Genomic DNA, 24,123 nt, shown 5'->3' with positions numbered 1-24,123 from the left:
AAAAAAAATAAAAAAAAAATAAAAAAATAAAACCTGTGCCTAAAGACTGGCAGAGCAGGACTACAAGGGAACTGCTGGACAACCTAGCACACCCTGCAGAGCCCGAGGTTAACTTTACCTTTGCATCGGTGTTGATGTATTTATTGAATCTCTTGAATGCATCAACGTTGAACTTCATCAGCTCCCCCAGGAGGTCAAAGTAACTCTGGAGCACGTCCCTTGACTTGCACTCGCTGTCCACAATGCAGTAGAGGATGTGCTGGGTGAGGAGGGACAGGGTGAAGGTGTGAACGTGGCTACCCCCACCAGGGCCTGGAATGGAGCTCAGACCATGCACTGGCTTCGAGCAAGCATCCTGGGGATGGAACCTGCAACCCTGTCTAGATTCTTGTCTGAGAATGCTGGTGTCTCCAAGGACAGGACCAGGCCTGACAGACCTCACCAGGAGGCAGAACAGACTGGGAATGTAGCACAATCTCTCCCCTGCCCAGGGTGTACAGCTGAAGCCTGTGACCTGCACTGTGGTCACCAAGATGGCCGGGGCGCTCAGCTCCTAGGTGAGGGGAGCTGTCATCACCAGGTCTAAAACATGGCCACTGCCTAGGCACTGAGGTCATTCAAGTAAATGAAGGACAGAACTGAAAAGCAAAGGACACACTCTGACCCCACGGCTCATCTTTGTGTTTATGAGCAAAATTGTTTAAAGTTTACACCAAAATATTGAGTTTTCATCAAGAGAATAAAGGCAATTTACTCCTTTATAAAGTTTTCTACATTTTCTTGGAGTTACATTGATTTGGTCAGTTCTTTTCCACATGGATTTTATAATTCAGGGGTCAGTTTCTTGTCCATATCAAAAAATTTCAAATACCAATTATAACTGTGGCCATTCTGCTTTGTTTTACTTTTTCTGAAGACCATTATTCAATAAAGGAAAATTAACTTTTAGTATCAAAGTATCTTCACGGTCAAAATGCCTTGCTAACTAAACTCTCACCCTCCTGCATGGCCTGGCCACCCCCTAAATCTGTCACCCCTTAAGCACCCATGGGGAACCCACAGTTGGAAACCCAGGGCAAAAACTAGGGCAACCTGCACTGGCATTCAGAAGTCGTGATATCTGGTCGGCTCCTGATGAACTGTTTGGGGCTCGGTACAGGACACAATGCGTGGGCTGGGCGGGGATGGAACCCAAGACAGTGGCTGCTCCAGACCATACCTCCAGGAGGCCTCGCTTCAGCAGGAACATCTGGTCTGCATAGGAGGTGGTCCCTCGGAGGAAACTCTCCACAGCCCGAGCTTGCCAAAACCTGCGACCCAAATATTGGCTCAGGTGGCTAAGGCTGCCCTCTTCTGGCCCGTGTTCAATTCTCCAAGGGGTTGGGAGATGTCTGTTCCCTTTTCATGTACTCAGCATTTACTGAACATCTACCAAGCATCAGGCTTCATCCTGGGCTTGGGGACACAGCAGTGCCCCCATCCTCACAGAGAGCCAGCTCAGCGCAGAACTCTTCTATCTGGGTCTGTCTGGAAGGGGCTGTTTCCCAAAGAAGGTGACATCTGGGATCGAAGGGCTGGCTCCTGCGAGTCCCCCGTGAAACATACTCTAGGCTTTGCCCTTTCACAAGAATGGGAGGACGTGCAATTGAGGGGCCAGGAATGTGTGTGGGAAGCTGACGAACACGTGCAGACAGGCCGCTGGGCTCACAGATGACGGGCTGGCCTAGGAAAGTAGTGGCTTATGCTGACTGAGGGACCCAGAGGCACAGCGGGGATCCATGACAGGGAGTTTGGATAAGGCACTGAAGCGACAAAGGCCCATGTGGGCATGAAGCCTCCTGACAGCTCATGCCCGGCCCTGATGGAACTCTACCTGTCCACTGACTTCAAGACTCATCTCAGATGTGTCTAAGGACCTCAGAGAAGGTCTTCCTCTACTCACCCAGCCCCCAGCCCTAGCAGCAGGAGGCTCTCCTTTGCTCCTACAGCTGCCGGGCAACTGGCTCCATTCCTTTCCATGCTGCATTGAAACAGCTCGGCTCTAGGGAATTCATGGCAGGGCCCGTATCCTAGTTCTCTCCCACCCATGCGGCACCAGCCCAGAGCAGGTGCTTGGTGAATGCTCGGTCACTGTGGGTTGCGGAAGAAGGTTCCACATACCTGCCAAGTCAACACTAGGCAAGATGGCAGTCAAACCACCTCTCCCCAACAGTAACTGTGCTTCAGGCATGGATGCTGGTGACTAAAGGAGGTATTTCTAACCTCCTGCGGAACACCTGGCTCTGCAGCCCCACAGAATTGGCAGGTACTTGTCCCCAGACCCACCTGAAAGACGACTCTGCTGGCTCCTTCTTCATGACCTGCAGCAGACGAGTTAACAAGCCCCTCTTCCCATCACACACCAAACTCCTGAAATAGAAGAGAGACACTGGTGACCGATCTGAGAGGCTGATGGGGGCCCTGGGGATGGGTTGCTCTGCTGGTTTAGGCAGTGAAAAACCATGGGGACATTTCCAAGTCTGCAGGATGCCTTCCTGCTCCAACCGGGGCCAGAGCCCCGGAGACCCCTGCAGTCACAGAATTAACCCGCCAAGTGCATTCCCACCACATCTCAGGCCAGCTTACCTTCCCAGGCCAGAAACATCCAGAATCAGACATGGCTTAGAACTGCCAGAGAAGAGCTGTTTATACCAAAAGTGTATTGACACAGGCACGCCAGTCTGCCAGATACGGAAAGACTGTGCGAACAGGGTGGGGCCCAGCGTACTCCTGACCTGAGGTTCGCTTCCAGCTGGCCTTGGGCAAGTACCCACAACCCCAAGCCTCAGCTTCCCAGTCTATGAAGCAAAGGCAGGAGATGAGGAAATGACTCAGGCCCCATCATGGGGGAAGGAAGATGGCCAAGCATGCGGGGTCCAGGCCCTTCCAACAGAGCAGCTCTCCTGTGATCCACTACACATATCAGGGCAGGACGGGGTACAATTTTATTTGAATGAAGAGTTCTGCTTGCTGCCTTAGGAAAAAAAGGTTGGGAGGCCAGGAATGGTGGCTCACACCTGTAATTCCAGGACTTAGGGAGGCTCACTTGAGGCCAGAAGTTTGAGGCCAGCCTGGGCAACATAGTGAGATCCCATCTCTACAAAAAACAGTACAAACACTAGCTGGGCATGGTGGCGCACACCTGTAGTCCCAGCTACTTGGGAGGCTGAGGCAGGAGAATCACTTGAGCCCAGAAGTTTGTGGCTGCAGTGAGCTACGATCACACCACTGCTCTGCAGCCTGAGGGAAAGAACAAGACCCTGTGTCTAAAAAACAACAGTAACAACAACAACAACAAAAACCAACAAAAAAAGGTTGGGAAATTACAGTTCTTGCTGGATAAAGTCCACTGCATTCTGACGCCTGTGAGACTAGCTCCCCATTGCCTGGCTCCAGGTGAGGCAAACCTAACCCAGGTAATGCAGCTTAACATGTGGCAGCAGGTAAGAGGCTTCTGTCTGTCCTGCTTGGCTGCAGATGCCAACAGGCAAGAAAGGAGCACATAAGCAAAGGGGCTGAATGCACGAGGCAAGGGGGCCAGTGCGGCGCACACAAGACTTTTGGCAGGTGACCTCTCTGAGGCTCTGCCCCCTCATTTGTAAAGTGCAGGTATGGATGGGGCTTCCCTCCTAGGGCTGCTGTGAGGCTCCGATGAGAAAATGCAGGTGACACGAATACAGTGCCTGGCACAGAGGAGCCCTCAGGACACTGTAGCTACATGTGAGAGAGGACACGCATGCATACCTGGGTGTGCTCACCAGTGAGCCCCCAGGGAAGGCGAGCAGCCGGGATGGGCTGAGGGAAACGCTGCACCCCGGCACTCACCTGTCGGTGTTGAGCACAGCTTCCACCTCAGGGATGTTGGCCTTGAGAGAGATGGCACTGAGTTCGTTCAGCTCCTGGTTGTTGAGTAACAGGTACTTGTTCCTGAAACAAAATGGGTTGGAGGAGGTAAAGGACAGGAACTGGGGCTGCTGGGTCCGCACCAGGCTACTGCAGGGAGTCTCCTGCCCACTTCCTGCGGAGAGAATCTGAGAAGCCACCAGGCACTTTCCTCCAGCACCTCTCACTCCAGCCAGCAGGAGAGAACTCTGGGCTCTCAGGCAATGGAATCTTTCCCTGGCCCCACCCCCAACCCCCAACCCCTGCTTGCCACATTCACTGACAAGGCCCCTTCCCTCAGCAGCTCCGGGCCTTTCTCTTTGCCTACACTTTTACTTGTTTCCTCAAAGGCACCAGCACCTCAACATGTCCAATCACACTCAAGCCTGGCCCTGCTGCAGCAGTCCCACCAACCACCACAATCAGACATCACAGAGGCCTGGTCAACTGTGACACTTCCCCTGCTTGCCATCCAGGCCTGTCACTGCTCCCTGCGCTCCCAGGACACCAGCTCCCTAAAAGGTATCCCACAGGAACTGAGTCATCACACAGCACCAAAAGTGATCTTCAGAATCAGGATCTGTCACTCCTGTCACTCCTGGTGAAAATACTTCCACAGCCTCCCACTGCATTTAGAACAGACATTTTCTGACTTAGGAGGGGGTTATGCCCTGATAAACCCATCGTATTTGAAAATACCGTAAGGTGAAAACATACTGAGGCTGGACGTGGTGGCTCACGCCTGTAATCCCAGCACTCTGGAAGGTCGAGGCGGGCAGATCACAAGGTCAGGAGTTCTAGACCAGCCTGGTCAACATGGGGAAACCCCGTCTCTACTAAAAATACAAAAAATTAGCTGGGTGTGGTGGCGCACGCCTATAATCCCAGCTGCTCAGGAGGCTGAGCTAGGAGAATCACTTGAAACCAGAAGGTGGAGGTTGTAGTGAGCCAAGATCACGCCCCTGAACTCCAGCCTCGGCAACAGAGCAAGATACCATCTTGAAAAAAAGAAAAAAAAAAAACACATTTAATGTATCTAACCTACTGAACCTCCTAGCTTAGCCCAGCCTACCTGGAATGTGCTCAGAACACTGACTTCAGCCTACAGTTGGCCATAAACACTGGCAACATGGCGGGCACAGCACAGAGTACTGCTTGTCTACCTTGGTGACCGCATAGCTGGTCATCATTTTTCTTGAAATACATTTGCGCTGCAGCTGCAGCTCAGTGCCCAGCATTGCAAGAGTACTGAACTGTTGATCATGAGCGCAGGAAAAGATCAAAATCCAAAATTCGACTTCTGCACCATTGTACAGTTGAAAAATTCTAAGTGATGGACCATCTGTATATAAAATCCAGGCCTGTGACTGTGACCCACAAGGCCCTGTGCAGCCAGCCCAGAGCCAAGCCCACATCACTCCCATCAGCTGGCCACAATGGTCTTCCTTCGTTCAGGGGCTTCTGGCTAGAACACTCACTCTCTCACATGCCTGTTCACTCAATTCACTACAAGCCGACCCTTCAGGTCTTGGCTGACAAGCCACTTCGGCAAGGGAGAGCTCCTGAGCATCCTCTGGCCAGTTCTGTACCCTGTCAAATGTCCTCTCACAGACCCGTTCCTCTCCTCCTGAATACCATCTCCACTCATCACTAATGCTCAATGGTGGAATCCTCGGATGAACAACTGTCTTTGTTTTCAGACTCTGCCCTTCATGAGAGCAGGGGCCATGGCTGTTTGCATTTCGTCCTGATATCCCACACAGTACTCAGATTGAAGAGTCCGATGAAAGCTGGAGACTCACTTCCCCAGGGAAAACAGCACAGTTCCATAACGTACGTGGTGCCATTTTCAGAAGGTTAACATGCTTCCTGGAGCCCTTCTATGGCTTTCAGCCAGAGAATCTCTCAAAGAGGACGGGTGCATATGACGGCGGTGCCCTGGGGCCACAGCTGTCTCCAGGCATGTTCTGTTAGCTCAAATGCAAGGTTTTTAAAAAATTTAAACCAACATTTAAAATCAGGACCTTTCACATAAATCTTAATTTCTGGCTTTCCTTGGCCGAAAAAATCAGAAGTTATGCAACAGTGGGCCCAGTTTCCTGTGCACACACAGCTGGCTGGAGCTAAGCTCACTGAAATTCTCGCTCACTAAGGTCCCCACATCATCTCCCCAATGCCAAGGCCAAGGGTCAGCTGCTAGTCACCCCCTTCCTGCACTGTTTTCCTTACAGCAGAGAGTAATTTTCCTCGTACATTCTCCATCGAAGGTTAAAAAATAAATGAGCACAGAATGTCTTTCAAGAAAAACGGGAGCACACCTCCTTGTGGAGGGAAGAATCCCCAGCTGCTCAGTAAGCAGCTGGCTTTGCCTGTCTGAGGTTCCTGCCGGCTCCTGGGAATAGCCACGCTGTCCACTCTCGCTTCAGAGGGGCAGTAGGTTGAGAGATCCATTGATTCCAAAGGTAATAAGGGGCCAATGACTTCCATACTCAGTTCCTGGGGTGGCTATGAGGGCTAGAAGCAAGCTCAGGGGCAGTGCCTGCCATAAGAAAGGCTGGATAGATGGCAGGTCCGACTGCAGTGTCACACCTGCTACCACTGAGGGGACAGCGGGCTTCCACCAGCTCTAGGGCCTCCTCTCGAGCCGAGGTCACAGACCAAAGAGACTGAGGCCTTCAAAAGACAGTCCAACAACTCTCCTTGCAGGGACACACTTGTACTTACTCGTGGTGGTCGCTGAAGCTCTGAAGAAGCCTCAAAAACTGTATCTTCAAGGTGATGTCCTGAAACACATGCACAGCCTCAATGTTAAGACCACAGTCACAAGTTCCAAAACAACACAAACAGACACCCTGGTGAGAGCCTGCTTCTCTGAGCCTCTGTCCTCATGCACCATGAGGACCTTTCTTTAGTTAGAAAACCATCTGTTCACTTCCACATCTGATCAACAGCAGATTAAGCTAATGTGGCCCCCTTCCTGCTAAAAACATGCCAGTACACTCAAAAAAAAATAAGGTGGGGCATGGTGGCTCACACCTGTAATCACAGCACTTTGGGAGGCCGAGGCGGGCACACCGCTTGAGGTCAGGAGCTTGAGACCAGCCTGGGCAACATGGCAAACCCTGCCTCTACTAAAAATACAAAAATTAGCCAGGCATGGTTGCTGCGCCTGTAATTCTGGCTACTCAGGAGGCTGAGGCAGGATAATCACTTGAAGCTGGGAGGTAGAGGTTGCAGTGAGCCGAGATCACACCACTGACTGCACTCCAGCCTGGGTGATGGAGACTCTGTCCCAAAAAACAAACAAACAAACAAACAAACAAAACGTGTGGGGAGGGGGGGGGAAGTCCACCGGAATCAGAAATGAAGAAAGGACCGAGGAGTTTGGAGTCGTGAGCCAAGGAACTGATACTCAGTAGCTGAGGGCAGTGTGGAGCGGTGGCGACAAGACCTAGTCACACTAACGCTTGGGTTTTAATGCCCTGCAGGGACCAGACAGGGTCTCAGGTTCCTGTAAAGCCTGGGGAGCATGTACACTTGGTGAGAGAAGGGTTAGAAAGGCCTGACCCACCAGCCCAGGGAGCCTGGCTCTGCCAGGGTGCTGCTGGCGGGGGAAGGGAGCCCTCCCAAGAACAGCAGAAACCCTGAGCTCACACAACTGGGGCAGCAGGGCCAAGACATGAAACATGAAAACTGCCCTGGGACAGCTGTACCTGACACACCTGGCAGACAAAAGCAAAAGTGCCCTGTAGAAACGCCTCCAGGGCTGAGGCTACACAGGTACCCACGGGGCAAACTAGCCCCACTGACCTCAAGTGATCCGTCTGCCTCGGCCTCTCAAAGTGCTGGGATTACGGGTGTGAGCCACCGCGCCCGGGAGCACGGTTCTACAGGTGGATGAAAATTACAATAGGATAAAACAGCAAATAAGGAAAAGCATGCTGCTAGCTCATGCAGTGGGCAGCCCCCTGCCTGGAGTGAAATGAGATCCCCATCACAGAGGTGTACAAGGGGAAGTTGGCTAGAGGGCCTCAGGCAGGAACTCTTTTTTTTTTTTTTTGAGACACAGTCTCACTCTGTTGCCCAGGCTGGAGTGCAATGGCATGATCTCAGCTCAGTGCAACCTCCGCCTCCTGGATTCAAGCAATTCTGGTGCCTCAGCCTCCCAAAGAGTTGCAATTACAGGCACCCAACACCATACTTGGCCAGGCCGGTCTGTAACTCTTGACCTCAAGTGATCTGCCCGCTCAGCCTCCCAAAGTGCTGGGATTACAGGCATGTGCACTGTGCCCGGCCTAGGAACATCTTAAAAGGGATTTCTGCATAGGCTGGGGTGGGGAGTGGGGTTCACTCAGATCCTACTCCAAGGTAGCTTCCAATTAGGGGACTATAAAATACAATTTTAGTCTCTGCTCTACTCCCAAAGGAAAAAAGGTCAAAGGGTCAGCAGCAGGTCTTGAAACAACTACTCCAAGCCAGTGAGGTACCATCTGTCTGTCCCCAGGGGTCTCCTGCTTACCGGGCTACAGTCACAGTTCTGGTTGTGACCATGGAGGACAAGAGCAGATGCTGAATGCTTCCTCCAAATCAGTTTGTCAAACAGATTATTAAGTCCGGGGATCAGCTTGAACTCTGCAATCATTCTGTGAACCTGGACGGGATAGGAAGGAAAAAGTATTAATTAAGACAAATGTGCTTGAAAAATCTAGCAAAACCTCGTGCTCAGTACACACGATAATGACATTCAGGACGAAGAAAGCAACTAACTGTCAGTAAGGAGTGCTGGGGTTTGAAGAAAACACCCATGTACCCCCTACACCTACCACACACAAACACACTTTCTAACTTTACTCATTAATGCTCACAATAATCCTACAAGTCATAATGTATGATAGTTCCTATCACAGAAGCATGAGTTTGGGATTCAGATAGTCCTGCGTATGATTCAAGAGTCCTTTGGGATTCAAGAGTCCTGGGTTTGACTCTTAGCTTTACCATGTGCAAACTTGGTAACCTTAAACAAATTCCTTAAGATTTGTCTCCTCATATTAACATGAAAATGTCCCTCATGCTTTGCACTAGGATAAATTTCAGCTGAAAGTAAGATACGACTATTAAAAAACTCTAAGATCCAGAAAAATCTTTGCAAAGAATTAAAAAAAATGATCTAAGAGTTGGAAAAGCCTTTCTGAAGGATCACACTAAACCTAGAAGCTCAAAAAGAAGCTTGTTGACATCAACCACCCAAACCTTTTAAAATTCTGAATGGCAAAACTCAAAATAAGCAAAGTCACAAGCCAAATATGACAAAAAAAGAACAGACATTGGCAATTCATGCCACAAGCAAAGAAATTCCTCTATAAGGAGTCCTACAAACATCTCTGATTTTTCACTCTTTCAGACTGGGAAAGATGACAAAGCTTTAAAAGAACATGTTGGTGACCTGGGCATCAGGTACATTCACACGCTGTTGGTGGGAGGGCACACTGTTATGACGTGCACAGGGAAGAGGGTTTCGCAGTAACTCTAAAATTTCAAATCCATAATCCCTTTAACCAGCAATTCCACTTTAGGAATTTACATTCAGATCCATATAAATACTAAATGACACATATTTACAATGCTACTCACTGCAGCATTATTTGTAATGCCCCAAAATAGATATAACCTACACTTCCATCAACAGAGATTAGCAAAATAAATTATGGTATGCCACTCAATGGGATATAAGGCACCAGTAAAAAAACATCAAGGTGTTTTGTATGTCGTGAACTTAACAACGGCCGAGAGATAATACTGGGAAAGCAAGTACGTTCATGCTATATTACTGACTGTGTAAAAAAAGAGGAATACAATTCACCTTTGTAAGCATAAAAATGTCTCTAGAAGGATATACTAATAACTGGTAAAATTAGCTGCTTCATGGAACCATCAGAATGTCAATGATCAGAGGGGAAACAGGCTTCATTGATACTAACTTAAATCTTTTAAAACAGAACTACAGGAATGATTTCCCTTTTAAAATTTGTTTATATAACGTAAGGCTATTACTAGCCCTTCTCGGGACTGTTGTAACGATCAAGTCAGAAAGCACATGTAAAGCTCTGCACACAGCACCACTGCTCGCTTATTGCCATTTTACAAGGGGGAGAAGTTCAGCAAGACCAGCCTGGGCAAGGTCAGTGATTGCAACAGCACCTAACTCAGGTGTTCTGATCCTAAAGTCTGCCCCTTTCCAGCCCACTACAGGTATGCATTTATCTTGGGAGACCAGAACCTGACAAAGACATCCCTGGCAGCCTCCATTCCAATGGACCTCTCCCTTCAACATATTAGGTTGTGTAAAAGTAACTGTGGGTTTTGCCACTGAAAGTAACAGAGGTGACTATTCTCTTTCTATTAGAAATCACAGCCTACTAGAAATTGCTACATAATTTCTACTAGAAATTATGGCCAGTGTTAGACTCATAAGCAGCCCAGAACCTGTTAAGACTGAGGCTGATGTAAAATGACACCTGCTGTGCCACTCAGGCCTTTACTAAAACCCAGCCTGGGTCTACCTTGCCCTGCTTAACTGGGGTTGGGGAGGTACGGCTGACATCTATGGTGTTTACCAAGCCATGTGCTTTCCTGTCTCACTCAAAGGGCCCTAAGCCAGGCCCAGGTCACACAGCTATAAAACGTTGCAACAATGGCCCACAAAAATTCATCCAGTGCAACTGCCTCACTGCACAGACTAGAAACCCAAGCTTAAAGAGATTAGGGGTGAGTCACACAGCTGGGAAGAGAGGGGCCTTCTGAGGCAGACTTGGACCTGACCCTGGGTCTCCTAAGTTCAGGCCAGTATTTAGGTTTGAGGTTTCTCCTACATCATTTCCCTTTTCTCTTAACAATACTAGCTTCATAGCCAGGCATGGTGGCTCACGCCTGTAATCCCAGCACTTTGGGAGGCCAAGATGGGCAGATCACCTGAGCTCAGGATTTCGAGACCAGCCTGGGCAATATGGTGAAGCCCTGTCTCTACTAAAAATACAGAAATTAGGGCCGGGCATGGTGGCTTACATCTGTAATCCCAGCACTTTGGGAGGACAAGGTGGGCGGATCACTTGAGGTCAGGAGTTTCAGACCAGCCTGGCCAACATGGTGAAACCCCGTCTCTACTAAAAATACAAAAATTAGCCGGGTGTGCTGGCGCATGCCTGTAGTCCCAGCTAGTCAAGAAGCTGAGGCAGGAGAATTGCTTGAACCCGGGAGGCAGAGGTTGCAGTGAGCAGAAATTGCGCTCCAGCCTGAGTGACAGGGAGACTCCATCTCAAAAACAAAAATAAAATACAAAAATTAGCCAGGCATGGTGGTGTGCGCCTGTAACCCCAGCTACTTGGAGGGCTGAGGCAGGAGGATCGCTTGAGCCCGGGAGGCAGAGGTTGCAGTGAGCTGAGATCACGCCACTGCACCGCTCCAGCCTGGGTAGCAGAGCAAGACTACCTCAAAAAAAGGAAAAAAAAAAAAAAAAAAAAAAAAAAGAAAGAAAGAAAATAGCAGCTTCTTCACGTGTAAAATTTGTAAAACAAATTTTACTTGTAGAATGCATTATTCCTACTCTCAGGTCCAGCCCCGTGGCCTGCTCTATAGGAGGATGGTAGGCAGGTGGGTGAGATGAAGTGCCACTCTACCTGAGGAGGCAGTGGGTAAGAGCTCAGGCTTCGCAGTCAGCAAGCCCTGGGTTCATAAGACAGCTTTGTGACCCTCGGCAACATTCTTTGAGGTCAAGTCCCTTGACAGAAAAGGCGATGGGGGACGATGGAGCTGTTGAAAAGGCTCAGTGAGGTAATGTGGAAGCTACTCAGGGCTTGAAGAAATGACTAAAAAAACGACTGCTATATGGATGATTTTCATTAGCACCAGAGGGACGAAACTTGACAGCATTTGGGGAGCCTTTCCAGTCTTGAGATTTCAATTTGGCCAAGATTGGTCAGAGAACTTGGCCCAACTGCCCATTAACAAGAAGGCCTCTTTAAGGAAGAAGCCTTCTGTGAGGCCTGGCCAAGGAAATCCTTTCCCTTGCTACCCAGTGTAGGCAGGATCTGGGAATCCATATCCTCATGGTGCCCGGCACACAGCAGAAACCCAGGAAATGCCGACTGTGCAAATGAGAACATGCTAGTGAAAGTGATTTTGGGGGGCCAGGATTTCAAGGTCACTAATGGTCCCTTCCCAAGGAAGCAGCGCTGTAATCATACAGTTTAACTCAAGACTGCAACGACTCATAGCAATGTGGAAACAAGAAGGCTCAGGGAACAGAGAACTGTTGTGAGATGGCAGACAGAGGAGGCAGGGCAGCAGAGTTTAAATTCTGGCTCTATCCAGGCCTGTCCCCGAGAGCACAGCCTAGTTTATGCCCTGGCTTTCTCAAGAATCGAGTGTGGGGACACAGAGTCACCACCTGTTGTGTAACTTACTAAATACCTGAAAATTCAAACAACTGTGAAAATGCCTCGAAAAAGTAATAGCACTCAACACATAGAAGCTGTCCCTACAATTATTTCAAAATATAAGTAACTGTGAAAGTGCCTCAAAAAAGTAATAGCACTCAACCCATAAAAGTTGTCCCTACAATTATTTTTTATAAAAAACATGTTCCATATTGAAAGAAGGGACACCAATGCTGTGGCTATCAGTGTGGGATCTCATCCAGTGTCCTGGTTTTAAATACAACCATATGCTGAGGACTCCCAAAGTGACACCTCTGGCCTTGCCATCTCCCCAGTAGCAGCTGTAGGTAATCAATCCAAGTGCCAATTCCATCAGACACCTCAAATCTACCTTGTACAAAACGCAGCTCCCCATCTTCCTAAGCCTGCTCCTCCACCCCTTACCTGCTGGTCTTAACCATCTCAATACATGGCAAATCCATTCTCCTATTTGCTTAGTTCACATTCAAATGCATCCAGAATGCAACCACTTCCCACCAGTCCCAACACCAATACGCTGGTCCTAGCTGCTATCATCTCTTGGCCCTATTATGAGGGCCCCTAATGGTCACCCTATTCCCTTCCTTGCTGTTTCCAGTCTTTCCCAAAGCAGTCAGAGGAATGACTTCTCACTTCACTCGGAGTAAAAACCAGTCTTTAAAATGGCCTGTGACAGCTTGACGTGACCTGGTCCCTGCGAGCCCTCAGCCTTCCTCTCCTGGCTGTTTTCTCCAGGCCGCCCCCCAGCTGCCTCACTGTTCCAGTGACTACACACACTCCTCCCCAGGGCACTGCCCTGTCCCACCTGCTACACTCTTTCATTCTCTTCCAGACGTTTTCATCCTCACTTGTAAAATGGGGGTAACTGCACTGCTGTTGCCCAGACTTGTGACAGTCCAGTGTCTGACTCAGAAAGGTGTGGAAGGACTGCTGAGACCCCAGCCTTTCCTGCCCCCATGCCTGGTTTCCTCCCTAGGAGAAGGGCGTGGTCTGCGGGCTACTTCTCAACAGTCTTGAGGAGGAGGGCTGCACTCTTCCAAGCCCTTTTTCCTCTACTGTAGGTTATGGGCCCTTCCTCCTCCATCCTGGAACTACTTCAAGACTCAGGGAAGCCCTGCACATCTGGAGCCCCTGTACTTGCCCAGTTTTCCTAAGCAGACATAGCTCTGGGCTCTGTCCCACTGCCCTGAGCCCACATCAGGTTGGCAGCTCCTCCAGCACATCCACAGGGCCAGTCTTGCCAGTTTTCAACCCTTTAATCTTCACCTCACAGAGGCAACTGCCTGCTCCTGCCCTGAGCACCAACCAGGAATGCCTAGAAACGCTCCACACAGCAACGCACCGTGGAAAGACTCCGGTTCTGGAATCAGCCTGGTTTCCTGATGGGTAGAACAGTAGGAGAAATACCCCTATGCTCTGCCAGCCTAGAGCAAGAGCCATTCCAACAGAAGGCCCTGTGGAGCACCTGGCATACCATGAGCGCCCGGGCAGCACCTGCTCCCCGTGTCCTGAGACGCTGGAGAGGGGCCCACCTGGTTTCGCTGACGCCCCATCAGCAGCACGCAGAGGACATAGAGCACTTCCAGTTTGTACATGATCTCATGCATAATCTTCATTGACTGGGGCAGCTGGGTCCTGGCTGACGTGTGAGGCAGGCCATTCTCCTCAGAAGCCCCTGGAGGAGGGAACACAATGGAGGCTGACACAGCCACCGGAGAGAGGATTGAGTCACGGCTTGTGAGGAAACACATTTCCGTCCCTCGAACCTGCTCTGAACAGACTTGTAGCATAGCCATTCAGCTGGGCCTTGAGCCTGAACAGAGACCCTGAAAGCTGCAAAACTCCCTCCACACCCCCAGGAGCCAGGTAAGCTCAGAGACTCAGAGAAATGGACTCTGCAGTAGTTGTATCTCATCTACTTTTACACGAAGAAAAAATATTCGGACACAGCCAACACAGTAACATGACCCATCCCTCCCTGCTTATCCCCTTCTCCTGCCACCAACCAGACCCCCAGAAGGTGCCCAGGCAGATGTCTGACAGCAAATTATGGGGACTGCTCTTCAAGTCGCAAATGGCCCTACTTACTTGGTTCTACTGAGATTCCATGAGGGACACTGCGGAAGCCCGAGAGGGATTCTTTTTGAAGAATTCCCAATTTTTCAAAAGAACCATCTAAATTTTTCTAAGGTTCAACTTTCTAAAGCAGACTGGGTATCACACCTGATGCTACTGATGCAGATGAACACACTATCTACAGGCAGACTTTCATTTTATCCAATGTCATTACTGCTGACATCAACAGCAGCTAAGTAATATTTACTGGACACTTGACATGTGTCAGACTTGCTGGTTTTATGACTTTGGGCCAGTCCCCTCCTCACTAGGCCTTAGACTGCTCTGTACTACTGCAGCGGACAGCTAGAGTTACTGTGAAGACTGAATGGGAACATAAGAGAAGCCCAGCATCTGATTCTTAGGAAGCCCCCATTCACTCCTAGATCCTTTATTTATGTATTTATTTATTTACTTACTTACTTACAGTCTGGCTGTGTCACCCAGGCTGGAGTGCAGTTGTGCGATCCGGCTCACTGCAACCTCCGCTTCCTGGTTTTAAGCAAGTCTCCTGCCTCAGCCTCCCGAGTAGCTGGGAATACAGGCGCATGCCACCATGCCCAGCTAATTTTTCTATTTTTAGTAGAGATGCGGTTTCACCACGTTGGCTGGGCTGGTCTCGAACTCCTGACCTCAAGTGCTCTGCCCACCTTGGCCTCCCAAAGTGCTGGGATTACAGGGGTGAGCCACTGTGCCCGGCCTAGATCCCTATTATTTTAAAAGGGCATCGGTCAAGAGTCAGGAGAGGCTAGGTGATCCTAGCAGAGTGACTTCCCTTCAGTTTCCTCCTTGTTAAGGTGAAAAGATGAATCAACAACTGCCAAGGTCCTCTCAAGCTCCTATAGGAACTGTTTCCCTAGAGGCCTCTATGTGGTATAGAGGAGTGGTTATCAGATATATTCAGGTAAGGCTCATACAGAAAACACAGTGATACTCTGCAAAGTATCAAGACAGAAGAACCTAACTTATTCCGACCAGGTGTGGTGGCTCATGCCTATGATCCCAGGACTTTAGGAGGCCAAGGCAGGTGGACTGCTTGAGCCTAGGAGTTTGAGACCAGCCTAGACAATACAGTGAGACCTCATCTCTATAAAAAAATTTTAAAAATTAGCTGGGCATGGTGGCATGTGCCTGTAGTCCCAGCTACTGAAGAGGGAGAGGTGGGAGGATTGCTTGAGCCTGGAAGGTGAAGGTTGTAGTGAACCAACAGAGATCGTGCCACTGTACTCCAGCCTGGACAACAGAGCTGAACCCTGTCTCCAAAAAAAAAAGAGAGAGAATCTAACTTACTCTATCCTACAGACTTGGAACTACTTTTCCCAGCTGTGTTATGTTAAAATCACAACCCTGGAAGACGACAAGCTGCCGAATGAAGCGTGACTGAGAGACAGCGTGGCACGGTAGTTACGAGCAGAGACCCTGAAGCCAGACTACCGGGTTTGAACCCCAATCACTAACTGGGTGGTCTTCAGTAAATCAGTGGACCTCTCATGCTTCAGTATCCATCCTCCTTTGTAAAACAGCAATACTGACAACCATACCCACCCTTTAACGTCGTAAGGAGTAGGGGAATATATTGAAGGTGCCTGAAACAATGCCCGAAGTAAGCAACATACAATTAGAAACTAAATATAAGTTCTCAGAAAACTGACTTTTATGTGCTAATGCTTGCTTGCTACTTTGTATTCTTCTTTTTCATCTCCAAGCTTTTTTTTTTTTTTTTTTTTGAGACGGAGTCTCGCTCTGCCGCCCAGGCTGGAGTGCAGTGGCCGGATCTCAGCTCACTGCAAGCTCCGCCTCCCGGGTTTACGCCATTCTCCTGCCTCAGCCTCCCGAGTAGCTGGGACTACAGGCGCCCGCCACCTCGCCCGGCTAGTTTTTTGTATTTTTTTAGTAGAGACGGGGTTTCACCATGTTAGCCAGGATGGTCTCGATCTCCCGACCTCGTGATCTGCCTGTCTCGGCCTCCCAAAGTGCTGGGATTACAGGCTTGAGCCACCGCGCCCGGCCTCAAGCTTTTAATGGGAACTAAACAGGTAGGAGACAAAGACTCAGGAAAAATTTACTGGAGAAATTTTTAATTTAAGAGATTCCATCTACTCATATTTATTCTCCTGTACCTTGGGCAAAAAACTATAGTTACTCAATTTCCATGTTAGGACTCCTTGGCCCAGCTTCCAGAACAGTTAAGTGTCGGCTAATCTGTGAAGTGAACCTGAAGAACTATCACGCACAATCCCGCCTCTGTCTTGCACTGCTGTGTGACCTTGTGTGCTTGGCATCCTCAGCACCCAGCCCATGGTGCTCTAGAGAGTCCTGCAGGGAAGGATGTTTATGGAAGCAGTGGGCACAGTGTGGGGCACACAAGTCCTACTGAGAAACAAACATCTGCAAAGCAAGAGACGGGGCAGCCTGACGCCTCTCCAAGTCACCACCAACTTTTGGTGCCTGGCTTGTACAGGCCTGACAGACTTTCTGGGATATTTTCAAGAAACAGTCTCCAAAGCAATGGAGAGCTTAGCAACAAGGACAATCCCAAGGATGAAGATGGGAAAACCAGCTCACGAGGCCTGTGCTTCCCTCCGAGTCTCTTCAGCTCTACCAGGCCGATTGGAGCGGTCACCACTCTCTCTCTGTCGGCACTGCACTCCGTTTTCTGCAGGCATGCACACTCATTTGTTTTCTTTTTTTAACAGCTTGGAGGTACAATTCACACACCATGCAATTCATCCATTTAATTAACCGTATCATGATTTTTAGGATATTCATAGAGTTGTGCAGCCATTACCACAATCAATTTTAGAGTATCTTCATCACCCCCCGAAATCTGCCTTGTACTCACTACCAGTCACTTCCTATTTCCCACCAAACCCCTTAGTTCTAGGCAACCATGAAACTGTTTTCCGTCTCTAGGTAATTGCCTATTCAGGACACTTCATATTAATGCACTCATGCAATATGCCGTCTTTTGTGACTGCTTCTTTCACCTAGTACAATGTTTTCAGGGTTTATCTATGTCGTGGCACCGATCAGCATTCCCTTTTTTTAACTGCTGAATAACACCCGCTAGTATAAATATGCCACATTCTGGCTTGGCACAGTGGCTCACGCCTGTGATTCCAGCACTCTGGGAGACCAAGACGGGAAGATCGTTTGAGCGCAGGAGTTTGAGACCAGTTTGGGCAACACAGCAAGACTCTGTCTCTTTTTATTACAAAAAAATAAAAAAATTAGCTGGGTGTGGTGGCATGCACCTGTGTTTCCAGCTACTTGGGAGGCTGAGGTGTGAGGATGGCTGGGCCTGGGAGGTCAGGGCTGCAATGAGTGCAACGAGCTGTGATCACACCACCGCACTGTAGCCTAGGCGACAAAGCTAGACCCTGTCTCCAAAAAAAATAAATAAATAAGAATATACCATATCCTGTTTATTCATTCATCGGGTGACAGTCATTTGTGTTGTTTCCATTATTTTGGCTGTTACGAATATGCTGTGATGAACATTCCTGAAAAAGTTTTTGAGTAACACGTATTTTCATTTATCTTGGGTATATACCTGGGAGTAGGATTTCTGGGCCCTATGACATAACTGTATGTTAACCTTCTGAGGAACTGCTAGACTGTAGAATGGCTGCACTATTCTACATGCCCACTAATAGTGAATGTGGGTTCTGATTTCTCCCCATTCTTGCCAACCCTTATTATCCACCTTTTTTGATAGCCATTCGAGTGACTATGAAGTACTATATCATTGTGGGGTTTGTTTTTTCCTCTATCACCTAGACTGAAGTGCAGTGGCAGGACCACAGCTCACTGCAGCCTTGAACTCTGGACCTAAACAATCCTCCCACCTCAGCCTCCCAAGTTGCCAGGACTACTATGGGCACATGCCACCACGCCTGGCTAACCAAAAAACATTTTTTTTTTGTAGAGATGAGGTCTTGCTCTGCTGTTCGAGTTGGTCTTGGACAATCTTCCTGCCTTGGCCTCCCCCGAAGTGTTGGGATTACGGTGCCAGCCACTGTGCCTGGCCTCACTATGGTTTTGATTTGCATTTCCCTGATGGCTAATGATGATGAATATTTTTCACGTGCTTAATAATTATTTGTATATCTTCTTTGGAGAGATGTCTATTCAGATCCTTTGTCTATATTTTGAAATGGGTTGTCTTTTTATTATTAAGTTATAGGAGTTCTTTATACATTCTAGATACAAATCCCTTATTAGATATATGATTTGCAAAAATGTCCCAACCCTGTATTCCCCACAAAAACATTCTTCCATGCTGTGTGTTCTCTTTTTACTTTCCTGATAGTGTTTTTTGAAGCACAAAAAGTTTTAACTTTGATGAAGTCCAATCTATTATTTACCTGGTTGCCTGTGCTTCAGATGTCACTGTGTATGACATCTAAACTGTTAAATCCAAGGTCATGAAGCTTTATCCTTATGTTTTCTTCTAAGGTTTTATAAGTTTAGCTCTTTTATTTAGGTCTTTGACCCTTTTAATTTTGTGTATGACATGAGGCAGAGGATCTAACTTCATTCTTTTGCATGTGGACATCAAATGGTCCCAGTACCATTTGTTGAAAAGACTACTACTGTTTCCACCAACGAATGGTCTTGGTACCCGTTGAAAATCAATTGATCATAATAAGCATGAGGGTTTATTTCTGAACTCTCAACTCTGATCAATGTCTACCCTCAGGCCGGCAGCACAGTGTGGACTGCAGCTTTGTGGTAAGTTTTCAAGTCAGGACATGAGTTCTCTTAGGTTTTTTTTTTTTTTTTAAAGACAGAGTCTCACTGTCACCCAGACTGGAGTACAGTGGCACGATCACAGGTTATTGCAGCCTCAAACTCCTGAGCTCAAGCTAACCTCCCACCTCAGCCTCTTGAGTAGCTGGGACTATAGGTGGGTGCCACGAGGCTTGGCTAATTTTTAAATTTTTTGGAGATAGGGGTCTCGCTATATTACCCACGCTGGTCTCAAACTCCTGAGGCCAAGTGATCCTCCAGCCTCAGCCTCCCAAAGTGTTGGGATTACAGGCATGAGTCACTGTACCCGGCCTAGTTCAAGACTGTTTTTGTTCATCTGAGTCTCTTGCATTTCCACATGAATTTTAGGATCAGCTAGTCCATTTTTGCAAAGTAGACAGCTGAGAGTTCTGACAGAAACTGTGTTGAATCTGCAAGGCTGACCTGTAGATCAGTATGGGAATACTGTTATCTTAACAATATTAATCTTCTGATTCAAAGACAAGGGATATCTTTACATTTATTTAGGGTTTAATTTTTCAATGATGTTTTAGAATTTTCAGAGTGTAAGTTTTACACTTGTTAAGTTGCTAAGTATTTTATTTTTTTGATCCTATTGTAAATAAAGTTGTTTTCTTAATTTCATTTTTGGTTTGTTGATTGCTACTGTATAGAAATACTACTCATTTTTAAATATTAGCCTTCTGAACCTTTGTTGAACCTGTTTATTAGTTTATTGGTTTTTATAGTAGGTTCCTTAGGTTTTTCTACATATAAGATCATCCCATCTGTAAAGAGTTTCACTACTTTTCTAATTTGCATGCCTTTAATTTCTTTTTCTTGCCTAACTGCCCTAGCCAGAACCTCCAATACAATGCTGAAGAGAAGCGGCAACAGCACTGCCACTTCCAGAAACAATCAGGAACTCATCTTGGTCCTGATCTTAGTGGGAGAAGCCTTCCATTTTTTGCCATTAGGTATGATGTTAGCCATGGGTTTCTGTAGATGCCCTTTAACAGGCTGAGGAAGTTCTCTCCTGAGTTTTTGTTTTTACTAGAAGGGGTGTTGGATTTTCTCAAATGCTTTTATGGAAACGATCATGTGGTTTTTGTCCTTTATTCTATTAATACAGTGTATTACATAAACTGATTTTCAAACGTTGAACCAAATTTGTATAAATCCATTTGGTCATGGTATACAATCCTTGTATGTTGCTATACTTGGTGTGCTAGTATTTTGTTGAGGATTTTTGCACCTATAATCATAAGAGATATTGGTCTTGTGATGTCTTTATCTGGTTTTGGTATCATGATAACATGATCTCAAAGAATAAGCTGGGAACTGTTCCTTCCTCTTTTATTTTCTATTAGAGTCTGGAAAGTATTGGTGTGAATTCTTGAAACACTTGGTAGAATTAACCAGTGAAGCCACGTGGGCCAGGACTTTTCTTTGTGGGCAGTTTTTCATTATTTATTCAATCTTCTTGTTACAGTTCTTTCAGGTTTTCTATTTCTTCCTGAGTTAGCTGCGGTAGTTTGTGTCTTTTAACTGGCTCATTTCATCCAGGTTATTTAGTTTATTGGCTTACATGGTTTACAGTATTCCCTTAGAGTCCTTTTACTTTCTTAAGGTTGGTTGTAATGTACCTTCTTTCATTTCTAATTTAGTAATTTAAGCCTTTCTTTTTTGGTCAGTGTGGCTAAAAGTTTGTCAACTTTGTTGATCTTTTTAAAGATTACCTTTAAAAATCATCTTTGGTTTTGTAGATTTTCTCTATTGTTTTTCTATTCTCTATCTCACCAGTTTTCACTCTAATCCTATTACTTCCTTTTCCTCTTGAGATGTTTTTTCCCCAATGACTTAAGGTAGACGTTCAGGCAATTTAGATTTATTTAAAAACGTAGGCGTTTATAGCTCTAAAGTTCCCTCTAAGTACACTTTAGCTGCATCCCGTGTGATATATAGTGTCATTTTCATTTCTCTCAAAATATTTCCGTGTTTTTTTTTTTTTTTTTTTTTTTTTTTGAGACAGAATCTCGCTGTCACCCAGGCTGTGGTGTGATCTCAGCTCACCGCAACCTCCACTTCCAGGGTTCAAGCAATTTTCCTGCCTGGACCTCCTGACCTTAAGTGACCCACCTCCTCGGTCTCCCAAAGGGCTGGGATTATAGGCGTGAGCCACCGCGCCCAGCCTCAAGATATGTCCTAATTTTGCTTGTGATCTCCTGTTTGACCCACTGGTTATTTAGAAGTATACTGCTTAATTTGCATGTATTTATTAATTTCCCAAGTTTCTGTTATTTATTTATAACTCACCCCACTGGGATTTGAGGACATACTTTTGTACAATTTTAATCGTTTAAAATTTGCTGAACTTTTTTAACAGCCTAGTGTATGGTCTATCCTGGAGAATGTTCATGTGCACTTAAGAATGTGCATGCTGTAGTAGTTGGGTGGAGAGGTCTACAGTGCTGTTAGTCCTTGTTGGTATACAGTGTTTTAAGTCTTCTGTTTTCCTGTTGATCTTCTGCTTAGTTTTATCCATTATTAAAAGTAGTATGTTAAGGTCTCCAGCTGTTGTTTTTGAACTACTGCTTTCTTCCAATCTGTTAGTTTTTACTTCACGTATTTTTTGGGGGCTGTTTTTAGATGCATACGTGTTTATAACTGTTATATCTTCTCGATGGTTTCACCCTGTTATTACAAAATATCCCTATTTTGCTCTGATAATAGTTTTTGTTTTAAAGTCTCTCCAGCTCTTTTGGCTTGGTGGTGGTGGCTCACACCTGTAATCCCAGCACTTTGGGAGGCCAAGGCAGGCGGATCACCTGAGGCCATTTGAGACCAACCTGGCCAACATGGTGAAACCCCATCTCTACTAAAAACACACACAAAAATTAGCCGGGCGTGGGCTCCACGCCTGTAATCTCAACTACTTGGGAGGCTGAGGCATGAGAATCGCTTGAACCCAGGAGGTGGAGGTTGCAGTCAGCTGATCGTGCCATTGCACCCCAGCCTGGGCGACAGAGTGAGACTCTCTCCAACTTTTTAAAAGTACAGCCTCTCCAGCTTTCTTGTGGATGCTGCCTGCATGATACATCTTTTTCTGTCCTTTACTGTCCTATTTTATCTTTGAATTGAAAGTGTGTTTTCTGTAGGTTGCATATAACTGGATCTTGTTTTCTGATCCAATATAACAATCTGTCTTTTGAATGGTTAAATCGATTCACATTTAATGTTATTACTGATAAAGCTGGACTTACTTCTGCCATTTTTTTGTTTTCTGTAGTCTTGTGTGTTTTTTTGTTCCTCAAAAAAAATTTTTTTTAAATCTGAAAAATATTAAGATGTATGTGGTAAGCAACTTTTTTTTTTTTTTTTTCCCCTGATATGGAGTTTCACTCTTGTTATTCAGGCTGGAGTGCAATGATGCCATCTTGGCTCCCCACAACCTCCGCCTCCCAGGTTCAAGCGATTCTCCTACCTCAGCCTCCCGAGTAACTGGGATTACAGGCATGTGCCACCACGCCCGGCTAATTTTGTATTTTTAGTAGAGATGGGGTTGCTCCATGTTGGTCAGGCTGGTCTCGAACTCCTGACCTCAGGTGATCCGCCCACCTTGGCCTCCCAAAGTGCTGGGATTACAGGTGTGAGCCACTGCACCCAGCCAGCAACTTCTAAGAAAGTAACTTGGGAAATACGGTGAAGAAATAATTGAAGGAGATATAATGTTATACTAGAAAATATTAATCAAAAGAAACATTAAAGCTTTCTGCCTCTTCTGGTATTACATCCAGCTGTTAGGCTCTATTAACTGCTGTCTGAATTCTCGACTGTTTTTGACAATGCCCTGGAGTATACACTGCTCCCAAGTCTAATTCAATTAAATTCAGGAAGGGGTGATTTTTGAAATTGAGCTTTGTTCTGACCTTAGGAGAGTTCTTCTCAGCTGTCTCCTTCCCTGGTTCTCTGGTGAACTAGCTGGCCTGTGCATCATCTTGTTCTTAATTAAGAAGAGGTACCTGGCCGGGCATAGTGGCTCATGCCTATAAACCTGGCACTCTGGGAGGCCAAAGAGGGTGGATCACCTAAGGCCAGGAGTTTGAGACTGGCCTGGCCAGCATGGCAAAACCCTTCTCTATTCAAAAAAAGAGAAAATACAAAAAATAAAAGAGTAAAAAAAAGAAGAGCTACCTGTCTCTTTTTATTTGCTTACCATCAAAATCTCAGGCATGAACTTCCCTAGACTCTGTTCTTACTAACTGCCTTTCTCTGTGGGCAAATTCTCAGAGCATGGTCAGTAGCCTCTAGTCTTCTGGGCTTGCCTTTCCCAGTGCAAAACCTCTGTACATGAGCAAGCAAGCTTAGGCAAAGGTGATCACAGCCATAGAATTCTTGGCCGGAAGTATGTGGGATAGAGCTTCCATACCGTGAGTGCAGTATGGAGTTGGGTGGAGGAAGAAAGCCTCTGACCTCTTTGCCATACTTACCGAGAACTCAGCCTCTTCAATTTGGAGCTGGAGGGAAGAAGAAAAGCTGGTGGCCTCCCACTCCCAGTGAGATACCTATTCCTCGTTTGGGAGCTGAGAATTCCTGGGTTTGTGTATTCGGAACCTGCTGGCCAGAATCGAATGCTTTAGGGATGGGCACCTAACCAAAGATGGGCCAGAGTTCTTTACCAGGAAGCTGCAGCTGAGACTGGGAGTCTTCTTATTTAATAGGCAGTCTTCTGCCTAGTCCCATCAAGGGGACCAGGAAAAGACAGGGCACAGTAAGACAGAAGACTAAGAAACATTGTAGAAAGAAAAAGAGATGAGGAGAGAAGTTTCTAGGTTCCTAAGAATGTTCTGGTTACTGGTTCTTG

At 46.9% G+C, this 24,123-nt stretch overlaps 1 protein-coding gene across 1 annotated transcript in view; it reads right to left on the bottom strand.

Annotated features, from left to right (window-relative positions):
• Positions 1-24,123, bottom strand: part of TRPC4A (transient receptor potential cation channel subfamily C member 4 associated protein) — an 89,309-nt gene that overhangs the window by 4,168 nt on the left and 61,018 nt on the right. Inside the window, 7 exon segments of the mRNA XM_011766477.3 lie at positions 119-259; positions 1,220-1,310; positions 2,326-2,409; positions 3,865-3,966; positions 6,646-6,704; positions 8,441-8,572; positions 13,925-14,091. Coding sequence (XP_011764779.3) covers positions 119-259; positions 1,220-1,310; positions 2,326-2,409; positions 3,865-3,966; positions 6,646-6,704; positions 8,441-8,572; positions 13,925-14,091 — 776 coding nt within the window.

Source organism: Macaca nemestrina, chromosome 15 (assembly GCF_043159975.1).
Source record: "Macaca nemestrina isolate mMacNem1 chromosome 15, mMacNem.hap1, whole genome shotgun sequence".
Taxonomy (NCBI): domain Eukaryota; kingdom Metazoa; phylum Chordata; class Mammalia; order Primates; family Cercopithecidae; genus Macaca; species Macaca nemestrina.
This window is presented reverse-complemented; position numbering and strand designations above follow the sequence as displayed.